We start from the raw sequence: 16,354 nt of genomic DNA, 5'->3' as shown, positions 1-16,354 counted from the left end.
ACAGAAGGCCCCGGGTTCAATTCCTGGTCTGTGGGGAGTTAGCGAATCTCAGCTGGGACAATAGTTGAGGTGCGACAATTGATAAGTGATTCAGGCTAGGAAGGAGACAGAAATTACCTAAACCAGATTGTTACCCAGTGACCCCCTGCTGCAAAGCGTCTGTGTACATTGGTAGTGCATTGCAGCAGAGTCTGAAACTTTCCTTGCTCAGCCTCTGTCAAAATATCCCACCTAGGATTATGGAAGAAAAATAGCCCCTTGGGAAAAGCACTGCTGACATCCACAGAATTCTACTGCAGAAGCTGAGCAGAGAAGGCGGAGTAGATTTGAGAGAGGTGTTTAAAACCATGAAGGGTTTAAATAGAATAAATGAAGAGTTTCCAATGGCTAGAGGATCGATAATCGCAAGGCACAGATTTAAGGTGATTGGCAAAAGAACCAGAGGCGACATGAGGAAAAACTTTTTTATGCAACAACTGGTTAGGATTTGGAATGCACTGCCTGATAGGGCGGTGAACACAGATTCAATAGCAGCCTTCAAAAGGGAATTGGATAAATACTTGAAGGAGAAAGAGCGGGGGAGTGGGACTGACTGGATTGCTCTTCGAAAGATGCTGCAGACTCGATGGGCCGAATGGTGGTCTTCTATGCTGTACTATTTTATGATTCTTCTATGATTCTATATCTCTGCAATAGCCAACATCTCCAGGAGAGAAAGGATCAAGTCTGACTAGTTTAGGAATACCACACTCCATTGATTTGTAGTTTTTGTGTTTCTGTTCACTTTAAAAGTAAAACCAGTTATGGCATATGCATTAAATATCAAAAGCAAGTCTGACTTAAAATCGAGTAAAATGATTTAGAATACTCAAATATCCAGTGCTTAATCTTGAAATCTACAATAACGTCAAATACAAAGCCAGCACTTCATTAAGAGGGCCATGCTGAACAGCTCCTGTGCACGGTGCTGCTGAGCTAGTTAACAAAAAACTCAGAGCAGGGCCACAAGCGGAGTCTATTTAAACAGCGCACTACAGAAAATTTAAAGAGAGTCTCTATGAACAACAGCAAACAGAACTCGGGAGTGAAACAGCAGCAACATCACCTGCTAACAGCAGGATTGTTTCTCCAGCAACATGCAGTGAGGGGGGGGGGGATAGTTACACAATACAAATGATGCGGGTAAAATCAATCCCAGTCACTCCAGGCATGATCGACGGGGGGGGGGGGGAATTACCCAATCATCTCCATTCTGACCGGGAAAAGCGGCGCCAAAACATGCATGCCAGAAAAATAGCCACTTGGCTGATATTGGAGTGTGCCTGCGAGCCCATACCTCATGAAAGGTAGAGGAGGAGAAAACTGGGAGAGCGAAGGTGGGGTGGGGGTAAACCTTGATCAATCACATTTTGCAGATCTTATTTTTCTGGGGGGGGGGGGGGGGGGGGTGGTTTACGACAGTCCAACACCATGCTCCCCGTTACTTAATTATTGGAGTTTTCTTAGTCACATTCATTTGATAAAGCCATCAAAATTTTATAGCAACTACAATAGGAGTTATTACCGTCCCACGCTTTCTTATGAGTTTCTTTTGCTGCCTGTTCGGGCTTCTCGGCAGCTTCCTTTATCGTTTTCAGTGATTCAACCTGCGCCTCCCAGGTACCCTTGTTCTTCTGTAGCTCTGCAAGCGTTTTCTGCGGAAACACAAGGAGCCAAGCGCACTTCAATTTTTATTTGGCGAAGTTTTGCTGCACCGACGTCGAGGGATGTCACCACTCGGTTACCCACTTTTGGCACAGTGGGTCACCGTCACTCCCACGCAGGTACAGCCGCGCTTCCTTTGACTGCTGTTATAAACGCTCCTTGCACCTTTTTGGAGGCGCGTTAAGGTGGGTGTTAAAAGATCCCGCAACACTGAGGCAGACCAGGGAGCTCTCCTGGTGCCCAGGCCAACATTCATCCTTCACTCAACATCACCAAAATAGATTAACTCGTTATTATCTCACCGAGTTCCGATGAGGGGTCATCGACCCGAAACGTTAACTCTGTTTCGCTCTCTACAGGTGCTGCCTGACCTGCTGAGTGTTTCCAGCATTTTCTGCTTTTATTTCAGATTTCCAGCATCCGTAGTATTTTGCTTTTGTATTATCTCACTGCTGTTGGGAGACCTTGCTGTGCATTCGCCCGCATATACGGCGACTGCACTTCTGAAGTCATTTGTTGGCTGCGAGGCACTTGGGCTATCCGAAGGATGCGAAATGCACGATGTAAACGCAAGTTTTTTTAAACGCTACATCAAACCAGTATCGAGCACATGGTTCTCGCTCACTTCCACCACACTGCCCGTCCCCACCACACACAGCCTGTTAAACTCATTATTCAGACTTACACATGACAGTCTAATAAAAGTCATGGATGAGAAAAAGCCATTCAGCTCATCCCTTAGGAAAACGCCAAAGATAATTCTTTCTCTGATACGGTATCTTAGTACAGTTACAGGAAACTCTCGATTTACCGGCACTAAATAACCGGAAATCTCAGTTAACCGGCAAAATTCAGGAGTAGGTTCAGGTAAGTTTTACTTCATATTAGTGGCCGTTCCTCGATCTGTGGCTGTGTAACCAGGGTTGCTGCACTTGTTGCTAAGCAACAGGGACGCTTGGTCTGTGGCAGGGGTTCCTGCACATGTTGCTAAGCAACAGGGAAGCCTGGATTTGTTGCTGTGTACAGAGCTCTCGTACCTTTTAACTATGCCTCTCTGTAATCCGGACTTTTTGATAAACCGGCACCACGCCGGTCCCGGATAAAAAAGTTTCCTGTATATTGGCAACTTTGAATGAAGAATGGCCAGGTGAACGAGACACCGGAGAGCTGCCAATGCCTGTGAAACCATATCCCATAGTGAGTTATCGTAAGATAAGTGGGAGGTGAAATTATTTTTAAAAATAGACAGGTGGGCTTCCTCAGCTCGCCTACACTGGGAGGGAAGAGGGGAAAGCAAAGTACTTTTTAAATCTTTATAAACAGGAAGACATTTATGAAATGTTCACAAGCACACACACACGCCTCGAGAAAGGTTATAACAATTTATGTCGCTTTCCAGTGAATCAAAAGAGAAGTGCTCATGAGTGATATTAAATTGAATATAAAAGCAGACTGGGCATGCACACGTGCAGCCCTTTTGTTTTTTAAATTGCGCAGTTGAAAACTGGGCATTTACTGCGCTCAGTGCCGGTTATTTAATCACCACTCAACACCTACAAGGCCCAACAGGTCAAAGTCTCCCCCATTCACTTAGAAAGAGCTTTAAGGCAGAGTAGGAGCAAACCTGTTTATCTTCCCTGCTTTTCTTTGCTTCTTCAATGAGCTGCTGCTTCAGTTTGAATCCTTCTTTGGCAATTTCTGCCATTTTCTGCAAGGTTTCTTTCTCTTTGCGTCCTTGTTCCCTGTTTTGGTCAAAAGAGCGCACAAAGATTGCTTCAGCTCCTGGGACATGTCCAACTACTTTGATTGAAATGCTCAAGAGACAGACGTGGACCACAAAAAAGTTACCAACTTCACATCGCCAAAGGGCAGTACAGGAAACTCTCGATTTACCGGCAACTAAATAACCGGAAATCTCTGTTAACCGGAAAAATTCAGGAGTAGGTTCAGGTAAGTTTTACTTCATATTAGTGGCCGTTCCTGGATCTGTGGCTGTGTAACCGGGGCTCCTGCACCTGTTGCTAAGCAACATGGACGCCTGGATCTTGTGGCCAGGGTTCCTGCACCTGTTGCTAAGCAACAGGGAAGCCTGCTATGTACGGGGCTCTCGTACCTTTTACTATACCTCTCTGTAATCCGGACTTTTTGATAAACCGGCACCACGCCGGTCCCGTCGGTGCCGGATAAAAAAAAAAGTTTCCTGTAGTTCAACTTTTCTAAAAATTTGAATGCAGTTTCTATCCGGTTCAGCAATGGAGCACCTCAACTATCAGTTTCTACAAGTGATGCCCCTGACTGTTCCTTGTGTTTGCCGATTGATTAGCTGAGCCATTCGGACTAGGAATGTCCCAAATACAATCCCGTCTGCATTGTGTTAGTTAATCTCAGCCAAGGGAACGGTAGGGGGGGTGCTATAATTGACTGCAATGCCACGGAGCTAGGGTGGAGAATAAAAACCAACCATGTTCCTGCTCAGTAAGCCATTAGGCAAGCGCAAGGGCAGAATTAGACACAGCTGTGATGTTCAGCACAGTTGAGTAGCCTACCAACACACACCGCCAAGACCCACAAAGCATTAGCCACAAGGACAAAGTGGCCAAGTTGTTCCAAATGAGGAATCAGCACCTTCAGGAAAGATGGGGAGAAAAGTTCAAACATGTGAACAGAGAAAGGCTTCACATTCAAAGTACCGACCCTCTTTAGTGGGCATGTTAACGTGCGACCTGTGCAGATAATTAGCTATTATGATAGAAAAGAAAGAGTAGGGGAAAATCAGATAATTTAAAAAGGAAAGGAAGGTAAAGAGGGGGGCAGGAAAGTGGGAGCAAGTGACTTTTGCTCAACAGTTATTTGTATATTGGAGAAAAAAATATATACTTAGAAAAATCTTGTTTGGAAATTGACAATTTGCTGATCACGGAGACTCACCGGGGGGGGGGTCTCGCTCATGCCAGGCTGCTCCGTCCCATCTCTGAGGCCCGAGAGCCAGTCTGAAGTCAAGGACTTCTTTGCAATCATGGGGTTAATCTAGGAGACTTCTTGTCAGTGATATCATGGCCTGGTGGGACTCCTTCGCAGATGAAAACGTAATCCCCGCGCAAGCTTCCTGTGTCTTTAATGGTGCACTTACCCACGGGGATTGAATTGGATTATACAAAAATAAGCTACAGGAGCAAAATCTACAGCACCTCCCAAAATAATCCCTAAATTTAAAGAACCAACATTTTTTTCAACTCTTCAGCATATCAGCATGTGCTCAAAGTTTGGAAGAGTTGCAATGACAGTGGGGAGAACAGATAACAGCCAGAAAGGGCAGGAATGCGGGCAGCTGGTGGGAGGGACAATGTGGGGGGGGGGGGGGGGGGGCGTTTGGGGGAAATCAGTCAGCAGTTTATACAGGTATGAATCTGAATCATCAGCAGGGGACCTAGTCTTGAAGTGGCTCCAATTTGTACCAGTTGAAAATCTACAGTTTGGTTAATTTATCATGACAATGGAAAGCGCCTTTCGCTCCAACATTGTGCCAAAGTTGACCATTTGTTCTGATAAATACAGCATTCGGGTAGTCCATTATAAAATGTCTCTCTTCTGCAGTTACTGACAATGACAGATCAACGTGGCATACTTACTTGCAGGTATTTTCACATGCAGCACCACCGTTGTACTCATCCGTAGTATCACAGCAATCTACAAAGGTGACAAGAAAGGAACACTGTAGTTATGCAATGAGAATCGGGTTCTAAGCAAGACAATGATTCGGAACGCTCAGCGACCATGGCAATTTCAGCCAAGTCTGCCACAAATTACCGGTTAAGATGCACCAAATAGACTGAAGCCACATAAGGGTAGCATGCAAGTATTCCAGTTCTGAAAAGGGCTGTTCATACAGCAAGATCAGGTCTGACCCACAGCGACCTTCCACTGATGGCTCAGCTCACAGCTGGGTTAAGACGGCGAGTGACTGAGCCACACACACAGCAGCAAAATCCACAGCTGCAGACAAAGGCACAATTCCCGGAGAGGTCAGCTCTGCCCTAATTTTTTGGCTATGCCGCAAGCAGAGCTAGGGATCGGCAGTAATTGGGATGGGGAAGCAGTGCCCAGTAACTGGCTCAGAGGAGATCGTCTGCGAGGGAACTCAAAGAAAGGACAGAGGCAAACAATGGGAGCTTAAAATGGAAGGGCAAGGGGGGGAGGGGGAATAAATCTATACAAGTGGTAGAACCTAACTCGGCATGAGGTGTGTGAACATCTGGTCATTTAATCAAATAAGTTAGATCTGAATAATGAGAAGCCAAAACAACAATAAATTAATTAGTTATCGCAAAATTAAAAGAAATAGTTTGTCACAGCCCAGCCAAGCTGTTACAGCATTTAGCTTTTTCAATGTTACAGCGGGCATCATCCTGCTATCACTCAGCTCTACCGACAGCCTGAATGGAGCTACACTCGGGGGTTTTGTGCAGCCGATAGCTCAACTTGGCACGACCGTTACTGTGCACGTCATTAGCACAAGGCAATCGTCTACAATTCCCCTCATTTAGAAGGAAGCATGAGCCACCAGTTTCACCTTTCGGCTCTCTAACCAGTATGACTTTCGCTGTGCAGTACTGTGGAAGATCTTTATACTGCGTCGTGTGGCTAATATCGTGACCAGGTAATCGGTATCTCACATGTGGGATGTGGAACTTGCTTTTCTCCCTCCTCCTTCCTTGAAACTGTTAACTCGGACTGGTGAAAGGTTGTTCAGGCACCAGCACTGAAAAGCAATCAGGGGTGGGAACGCTTACAATTGCTTTCCACTCTAGGGGACAGCGATTCCAACTGCAGTGCCCCAACTTGGTGGGGCTTAGCCAACTCTGTTCAGTACGGAAAACAAACCCAAGATCATCTGGTCTGCATGGCTTGACGCCACACTGGGTGGCACGTCGACCCACTGGAGGCCAGAGGGACTACAGAAAACAACCCGACTCCAACCACTTTCTAAAAAGCTACGAAAAGGCTTTTTTTTAATAAATATAAAAGAAATTCAAGCAGCTATGCATCACTCAGCAGTAAGCACCACCTAGAACCACATCAACTGGGACTTAACTGCTGCTAATCTGAGCAAATCATCCCAGCGAGCACAATGCAAGAATGAAACTCAGCAGCCCACGTCACAGAAGTACTAGGATCTCATTAGGATTTTACTAAAGTGTGAAATTTTCATTGGGTCTATTTGACCTGAAAACATCCAGTGATAATTTGAGTTTATCTTCCTGAACTTCATTAGTGTCTTTGCCAGAGCATTTTGAACTACACTACACTGGAATGAAGCATGGGTGGTGGTGGAAACAGTTTACAATGAATTAAGAGCACCACACAAGAGACTTGCCGGTATACCATTAAAACATAACTTGCGGTCGGTAAGACGGCGCACTGTCAGAGCATGCCGTCATACCACCTTCGCACGTTCGGGGTTTCCGCATGCACAAAATCCCGAACTTGCGATCTGTCAAGTTACAACTACATGGAGGCTTTGCTGCGACTTTCACCTCCTGACAGGAATCAATGTGCTGGCGAAAAGCTGAGTTAATTGCCCAGCTACTCGGAACTATGCTGAAAATGTGTGCAAACAGGCGCAGGAAGCCTGTTGCACAGTGCAAGGGGATCGGACAGACCTTTTTTTTTATATAAACAGTGCTGGAAATCTTGCATTAAAAAAAGTACAGGAAATATTGGAAATACACAGCGGGATATGTTCCATTTAATTATAATTTGTAAAATGCCAAAAAAAATCAACTGTTTTATCAAATGAACATTTATTCTATTTTTGAACAAAATTTCTTGACACGAAGCCACATACTTTGTACAAATAGACCATTAAGTCACTGAAAAGGATGTTAACTGCAAGAGTGGAAATTTGTGCAACTCAATTATCCTCCATTATTATTGCTTTCTGTACATCGGCACAGTATAAAGTGCTAAAATGCAATTGAGGGGTTTGGTGAGATTTATATATAGAAACACAGAAAAATAGGAGCAGAAGTAGGCCATTCGGCCCTTCGAGCCTGCTCCACCATTCAATATGATCATGGCTGATCCTCCATCTCAATACCATATTCCCGCTCTCTCCCCATACCCCTTGATGCCTTTTGTGTCTAGAAATCTATCTATCTTCTTAAATATATTCAGTGACTTGGCCTCCACAGCCTTCTGTGGTACAGAATTCCACAGGTTCACCACCCTCTGAGTGAAGACATTTCTTCTCATCTCAGTCCTAAATGTCCTACCCCGTATCCTGAGACTGTGGCCCCTCGTTCTAGACCACCCCCCCCCCCCCCCAAAGCCAGGGGAAACATCCTCCCTGCATCGTCTGTCTAGCCATCAGAATTTTATACGTTTCAATGAGATCCCCTCTCATTCTTCTAAACTCTAGTGAATACAGGCCTAGTCGACCCAATCTCTCCTCGTACGACAGTCCTGCCATTCCAGGAATCAGTCTGGTGAACCTTCGCTGCACTCCCTCTATGGCAAGTATATCCTTTCTTAGGTAAGGAGACCAAAACTGCACACAGTACTCCAGGTGTGGTCGCACCAAGGCCCTGTACAACTGTAGTAAGACATCCTTGCTCCTGTACTCAAGTCCTCTTGCAATGAAGGCCAACATACCATTTGCCTTCCTAACTGCTTGCTGCACCTGCATGTTTGCTTTCAGTGACTGGTGTACAAGGACACCCAGGTCCCTTCGTACATCAGCATTTCCCAATCTATCACCATTTAAATAATACTGTGACAGCAATAATTTTGTAGTTACCAAAGCCCCAAGGGTAATGTCTCAGCCTTGCAACATACTCCGACGCCATTTTAACTAATCAGAAACAGCCTTGTGTGGTTCCATTGATGGTAAACTTTGTGCTATCACTGCTAAGTTTCTGCCATGCAGCTTTGCATCATGGAAAATAAGGTGTGGGCCGCTGAAGTAAAAGGAAGGAGCAGTTTAAAAAACCTGAAGATTCTAGTAGTCCAATTGGAGGGCATGCAAACCATAACAGTAAAGGCAAAAAGCATGAACTGTTGTCAATACTCAAATGGTAACAGTTGCTACAATAAAACATCTGGTATTGGCAATGCGAGCTACGAAATCAGGTGCTGAAACGAGCAAGGTTCATAGATTTCTCCATACCAAGAGCATATGATGATGGGATACCCAAGTAGGCTGGGCCAAAAACATAGGTCTGAAGTGCCATTATTGAATGAATAATTAATAGTCAACGGTCATACAGGAAACTCTTTATTATCCGGCACCAACGGGACCGGCGTGGTGCCGGTTTATCAAAAAGTCCGGATGACAGAGAGGTATAGTTAAAAGGTACGAGAGCTCCGTACACAGCAACAAATCCAGGCTTCCCTGTTGCTTAGCAACATGTGCAGGAACTCCGGCCACGGACCAAGCGTCCCTGTTGCTTAGTAACAAGTGCACGAACCCCAGTTACACAGCCAGAGATCCAGGAACTGCCACTAATATGAAGTAAAACTTACCAGAACCTACTCCGGAATTTTGCCGGTTAACAGAGGTTTCCGGTTATTTAGGTGCCGGTTAAAAGAGTTTCCTGTACTTTGTTCTGGGTCACAAGAATCCAGTCAATTAAGCCTGGAATCCCTTCCCACCAATGTGGAGTCCCCATAATTAGTCCATCCCAAGATGTCCAGGCCAAAACTTTGTTGACAATAGCCTAAAAAAAGAGAGGCGGCCAGATTTGCAAACGTTTGTCTTGCCAGAACCTAGAAGTGAACATAATCTTCCCAGACTGGATCATTTTCTCGGTTGAAAATGGAGCCGGCTACTGTCAAAACAGTGTCCTGGAAACTAACAGCGGGACTGAGCGCTACAGAAGTTACAAGGGACAGGCTAACTTCAAAAAAGCATGGTGATAATAGGAAGATAAATACCCTGTATTATTTTACAGCTATACCAAACCCATTTTTAAAGAAAAAATTGAAAGCGGAGGACCAAGTCCTTACTCCCATACAGCCAGGCTAGCCCATTCGTCAGAAGTCAGGTTGCAGTCGATCATATTGTACTACCATCGCGCAAGAGCTCTTACCACAAATGCCATCATTCACACGGGACGATGGAATGTACTCAGGTCTGTGGCCAGCGTTGCTGCAGTGGAAGCTACCATTTGGACAGGCCGACGTTCCTAGCAAAAAGAAATCAAAGTCAGACATTGCAGCAACGACGACAGCTCTCGCTTAACCAGCATAGCTAACCTTCCCACCAGCTGTACAAAGGGGAAGCAGACACTCAGCAGGAGCTGGGTGCACAGTTAGTTGGGGGGAAAAGAGGGGGGTGTGACGTGACTGAAGGCACAGTTGGAAGGTGAATGCAGAACGCGAGGTAAAGGGATTTCAAGAGAGAATAATACAGGAAACTTTGTTATATCCGGCACCGACGGGACCGAGCTGTTGCCGATCTATCAAAACTGCCGGACATACCAGCGTTAATGTTGAAGCATACGGAGGTTTTCATCTCCGTATCTGACAACAAACACTGTTGCTTAGCAACAGCTTCTAAACAGTTGGCCCGTGCCTTAGAAGCGTCTCTGTAGCTTAGCAACAGCTTCAGAGAGACTTTGCAGAGCCTGACTGTTGGGAAAAAAAAGCCACGAGAAGAAAAAAAACTAACAAAACGGCTCCTGATTTCTGCCGGTAGATCGAGGTTTCCGGACATACAACCTCCGGATAAACCAAAGTTTCCTGTAGCTGGATCCGCTAGCAACGGGCGGAGCAGAGGGGCAGGTTGATGCAGAGCAGGCGGGAGCTGGGGCATAGGGCAGGAGGAGGCCGAGGTAGGTAGCTAGAAAGAAAGACTTTCATTTTATACAGCGCCTTTCACGAGTGCCAGATGTCCCAAAGCACTTTTTAAAGTGCAGTTTCTGTTGTAATGTAGGAAACGCAGCAGCCAATTTGCACACAGCAAGCTCCCACAAACAGCAATGTGATATGGACCAGGTAATCTGTTTGTGATGTTGATTGAGGGATAAATATTGGCCCAGGACACCGGGGAGAACTCCCCTGCTCTTCTTTGAATAGTGGCCATGGGATCGTTTACATCCACCTGGAGGGGGCAGTCGGGGCCTCGGTTTAACATCTCATCTGAAAAACTAAACTTACCTCCTGTGGCATTGCTCACAGGATATGGGTATTTCGCCGCAACCGGGGAGCACAGATTGGCAGCAGTGAGGATCAACGGTTACACAGACTGGAACCCCCCAAAAAGCCAGGAGGGGAGAAAGCACACATCTGGGGAGATCGTCAGAGCAACATTAAGGGGCACAGTTAGTGTGGTAATAAAAGGCGAGAAGAATGGAGGCTCCAGGAATGAGCGAGAGAGCGCGTGTGCTGTGGAAGCAAAAGCTGATAAATGTATGGAAAGATGCAACAGGTAACTGTATTGGTAAGTTCTGTATTTGCTTTTTGAAATTCTGTATGCATTTATTATGTTACATAAATGTTATTTTTTTACGGGTGTATCGTAAGCTTGGAAAGAAAGGACACAGCCACTGGCAGCTTTTCCTACCAGTTTATTTTTGCAAATCACATACTCTTTTGAGCTAATCAGAAAACGTTATTTTGACTGTAAAATCATCCATGTGAGACACTGTGTTGGGGGGGCGAGGCGAAATCACAGATTGATACTACAGTAGTTGGAGATACAATTAGGAATAAAAACAGATTATGACGGACAGTCTCCAGGGTACTGATGTAAAGAAGTACAAGCGGATGTCCTCCTCCTGACATATACTTTAGTCACATACAAATTTAATTTGCATCATTCAGGAGCAATCAATACACCCGTCCAGTTGTGCAATTCCTCAACACTAGAATGATCAGTTTTGCACTTTTTCTTTTAATGTCACTTCCATACCAATGGTTACATTATACAGGTTACACTGGGCATTTGCAGACGAGGGTCAATGCTAAAGAAATGAACCAAGCATTAACGCGTTGAAATGTGCTGAGCAAAATTTCAGGTAAAATGGCGTACAACTTCTTGACTTTTGAGCCCTCGAGAAAATACAACTTGGGGCAGCAAGAGAATACAATGTTTGCGAGGCAGCACACAGCAACACAATGGCTGGAAGCAGATTTAATTCCTGAATAGAAACCAATTCACCAAATTAAGCTGCTTATTTGTGCTTAAGATTCAAGGGTCTTTTTACAAATAGCAATGCCTGGATCTCAGAATATGGAGGTATTAACTTTGAGGTAAAGAGGGGTGAGCACAGATGTGTTTGTAGTTTAGTTTGTAGTGTCAGCTGTGGCTCAGTGGGTAGCACTCTCGCCTCAATCAGAAGGTTGTGGGTTCAAGTCCCACTCCAGAGACTCGAGCACAAAAATCTAGGCTGACACTCCCAGTGCAGTGCTGAGGGAGTGCTGCACTGTCAGAGGTGCCGTATTTCGGATGAGGCGTTAAACCAAGGCTCCATCTGCCCTCTCCGACGGATGTAAAAGATCCCATGGCACTATTCCGAAGAAGAGCAGGGGGAGTTATCCCCGGTGTCCTGGGGCCAATAGTTATTCCTCAACCAACATCAGTAAAACAGATTATCGGGTCATTATCACATTGCTGTTTGTGGGAGCATGCTGTGCACAAATTGGCTGCCGCGATTCTTCTATTACAAGAGAGTGACTGCACTTCAAAGTACTTCATTGGCTGCAAAGTGCTTTGGGACATCCGGTGGTCATGAAAGGCGCTATATAAATGCAAGTCGTCTTTCTTTCTTAACTTCTCAATTTGAACTTGCTTAATTTAAACTAAAAGTTAATTTAAATCGCAATACTCATGTACACTTTATTAAAATTGCTTAATTTATACCACTGGATAATTAAAATTTTTCAAATGATTGAATTAATATATCCCTTGTTTATGAAGTATGGGCAGCTGATGTAGGTGGCAGCATAAGTACACGGTAGCCAATTCAACTGGGTGCATCGATTTTCCATCGCAAGTGATCGCATCACGAGAACTGCAATCTCATCAACATTCCGCCAAAAAGTACGTAGTTCCACTCCTCCATACGCAACACTCAGCAGCTGTCCGAGCACTTCAAGCTCAACCCCATTTCCCACACAGTCCAGGCACAAGACCATACAGAATAGGTTCACTCGCACCTCTGTCACTTCAGCCAACCGAGCAACGACCCCATGTGGGATAGGCAAGTTTAAAAATTGAGGGTGAATTAACTTTGCACTTGACAGTAAGTGACTAAAGCTCTAAAGCTGTGTTCTGACTGATGGCCAAAAGTAATTTACACTTAAAGGAACAGCATCTTCACAAAAGCAGGTTTAAATGTTTTAAAATTTCTGGGAGGAAAATATGGTGATTTAAGTCGAATTCGAATAAATTACTATTAGAGCAAATAATTTAATATGACATGACAACCCATGAACACTGACGTAATTAAGGGGTACCCAAGGAAGTAAGAATGTCAGTTTGAGTGATAACAAATCACTTGACCTAATCGTTCACGTGTGACAAAAAGTGATGTCAATCTCTTCATCCTTCCTCAAGAAAAGTCAACTACAGGAAACTTTTTTATCCGGCACAGACGGGACCGGCGTGGTGCCGGTTTATCAAAAGGTGCGGATTACAGAGAGGTATAGTAAAAGGTACGAGAGCCCCGTACACAGCAACAAATCCAGGCTTCCCTGTTGCTTAGCAACAGGTGCAGGAGCCCTGGCCACAAGATCCAGACTTCCCTGTTGCTTAGCAACAGGTGCAGGAACCCCAGCCACAAGATCCAGGCTTCCCTGTTGCTTAGCAACAGGTGCAGGAACCCCAGCCACAAGATCCAGGCTTCCCTGTTGCTTAGCAACAGGTGCAGGAACCCCGGTTACACAGCCACAGATCCAGGAACGGCCACTAATATGAAGTAAAACTTACCTGAACCTACTCCTGAATTTGCCGGTAACAGAGATTTCCGTTTATTTAGGTGCCAGTAAATTGAGAGTTTCCTGTAAATACTTTTTTTCTTAAGCTCTGTTACCTGACGAATATAAATTACTTTCACATAGGTCACTGGAGACAGAATTTCTTTTTGCAAAAAAAGGTATATTTCATAATATTAGCACCTCAGTTGTACGCAGAAAAGGAAGAATGTACAGAACTATGTAAAGAATTTACCTTTAGTAAAAGACCCAATGTATTGCAACTTACTGACAAAAATCCCTACGGTTACATTTCTTCTGACAGTGCACTGGCGAGCACATGCGTGGCAAATTCCTTTGTGCCCCATTTTAAACAGGTTAATGACTACATTAAAATAGCACGCACAGCAAAAAGAAATAAAACCACTATACTGGTAATGTAGAAAAATTAACCTTGTGATTAACCTTGCTTTAAAAAGAAACTAATATACAACAGAAAGTAAAATACTGCGGATGCTGGAAATTTGAAGAGCGAGCAGAAAAATGCTGGAAACAAGTCAGCAGAGACGGGGAGAGAGAGAGAGACGTAGGATTAACGTTTCAGGGCGGTGACCTGAAACATTAACCTAATGTTTCTTTCTCCACAGATGCTACCTGCTGGTTAAACTTTATGAGTAGTTTTCCCCCCCAAAGCTCTTTAAACATGGCGAGGCTGCCTCTGGTGAATTAAGAGCGCTGTTGAAAGCCTCCCGAAAGATCTTTGGCTCTGACCTGGTTCATCCGAGCCATCTTTGCAATCACAGTAGTCATCGTTCACCTCATCAAATGGAATGGCTTTGGAGCCATCTAAACATGTAAATAGTTTGGTCTCCTCATAGAAGTGTCGATCTACAAGGAAAGGGATAAGAGTTATTGGTACAAATTAGAATCATACAGATTTTTTTTTTTTTTTAATTTAAAGCTTTCTCTTCCCCCCCCGCCCAACTATTTTTTCTTCATTCTAAAAGGCAGCGCTACTGGAAAATGCTTCCAACTGGCGTGCTTCACGCGAGCCAACAAGTGCCAATAGACGAAAAGAACCTGCATTTCTGTAGCGCCTTTCACAACCTCAGCACGTCACCATGTGCTTTACAGCCAATGGAACACAGTCCCCACCGCTTATACTGGGTGCGTTGGCGCTGCGCGAATTGTCCGCAATCAAACAATATTACGGCATTAAGCTGCAGCCTGTGAACTCACGGCCCGTCTCAAACGTTACATAGAATTTACTGCACAGAATCAGGCCATTCGGCCCAACTGGTCCATGCTGGTGTTTATGCTCAACACCAGCCTCCTCCTCACCCCATCAACATATTCTGTTCCTTTTGCGCTCATGTACTTATCTAACTTTCCCCTTAAATGCATTAAGGGCTTCTCTCCTCCCCCTTCGCGGCTCTATTTTGATGCCTTTGATGAAGGGAAGCCTTGTTGGAACTGGCTTTGTTCTCAGCTGGAATCCAATTACGAAGACAAAGGCCAGATTACACAATTGCAGTATTTAAAGTGTATGCATTCCATTAGCGCTTCGTGTGCGTAAATCAGTAAATGCAAGGAATTAATGAGGGGCACATTTATTGAACAACCAACTGAACTGTCTGGAAAAAGCCAGCACGCTTACTAAGCAGCACCATTATAATTGATTCCTCTGTTACTGGCAAACGGTTAGCGCTATTTGCCTGATACAGACAGCTAGCCGAGATAAGTGTGGACGGTGCAAATGGTGGTGACTGTACTTTTGAAGTGTAGTCACTGTTATAATGGAAGGAACATCAGCCAATTAACACATAGCAAGGTTCCAAAACAGCAAGGAGATAGTGAGAAACTGTTTTTAGTGATGTTGGTTGAGAGATAAATGCTGGCCAGGAGAACTCCCCTGCCCTTCTTCAAGTGGTGCCATGGGATCTTTTGCATCAAGCCGAGCGGGCAATTGGGACCTCAGTTTAATGCCTCATCCAGTTTAACGCCTCATCCAGAGGACAGCGGCTCCCTCAGTACGGCACGGAAGCATCAGCCTGGATTATGTGCTGAAGTCTGTGGAGTGGGAAATTGAGCTTTCGAACACTGAGCCAAGGCTGGGCTGTGTGGGGCTCGACAATTCAGCTTCTAACCACTCAACTACCTTTTCTTTGGCCAATGCCTGCTGACATGATCAACTACTCCCTTTGATTAGTTTCATAGCTGCCCAATTTAATGGAAAAGTCTGGCAGGCGTACCTTTTACCAAGTCCAAAGTTGAATTAAGTAAAGGACATGGTGAAACAGTGGGTGGGATCTTGGCTTGAGTTGACAGTGGTTCCTCACTGGAAATTAAACAATCTGAATAACTAGTGCTGCCAAGTTACAAGACAGAATTAATTAGGAAAACAGATTTCTGATGCAAGAACAGGACCAATATCCATTTTAGAACCCCATTCAAAACAGCCAGCTTCAACCCTCGACATATCAAACATGATTTACAATCAACAGGAGCCAAGTCTATTATAAATCCATTTAAGCAACCTGGAGCATTGCAGTTTTCCCGGAATCGAATTAACCGTGCGCTCTAGGATAAGGAAGGCTGTTCTAATGCAAGGTGTGAGTTGTTGGGGCAGGCTGCCTTTCTTTTTCAATTTACCCCATTCCTTACTTTTCAGAGCAAGATATATTTAGACTATCCTTTCCTCGCCACCATTAGTAGCTCCTTGTTCGGCAACTGAGCA

General features: G+C 44.7%; 1 protein-coding gene across 1 annotated transcript in view; it reads right to left on the bottom strand.

The window, feature by feature from the left end:
* prkcsh (PRKCSH beta subunit of glucosidase II) overlaps positions 1–16,354 on the bottom strand; it is a 76,090-nt gene that overhangs the window by 54,634 nt on the left and 5,102 nt on the right. Inside the window, exons 2-6 of the mRNA XM_085971673.1 lie at positions 14,389–14,505; positions 9,792–9,887; positions 5,334–5,391; positions 3,329–3,446; positions 1,565–1,694 (exon numbers count right to left, since the gene is read on the bottom strand). Coding sequence (XP_085827799.1) covers positions 1,565–1,694; positions 3,329–3,446; positions 5,334–5,391; positions 9,792–9,887; positions 14,389–14,505 — 519 coding nt within the window. The remainder of the gene's footprint in view (positions 1–1,564; positions 1,695–3,328; positions 3,447–5,333; positions 5,392–9,791; positions 9,888–14,388; positions 14,506–16,354) is intronic.

The sequence above is a fragment of the Somniosus microcephalus genome, chromosome 31 (genome assembly GCF_052327205.1).
Source record: "Somniosus microcephalus isolate GS21.2 chromosome 31, FLI_Smic_1.0, whole genome shotgun sequence".
NCBI lineage: Eukaryota > Metazoa > Chordata > Chondrichthyes > Squaliformes > Somniosidae > Somniosus > Somniosus microcephalus.
This window is presented reverse-complemented; position numbering and strand designations above follow the sequence as displayed.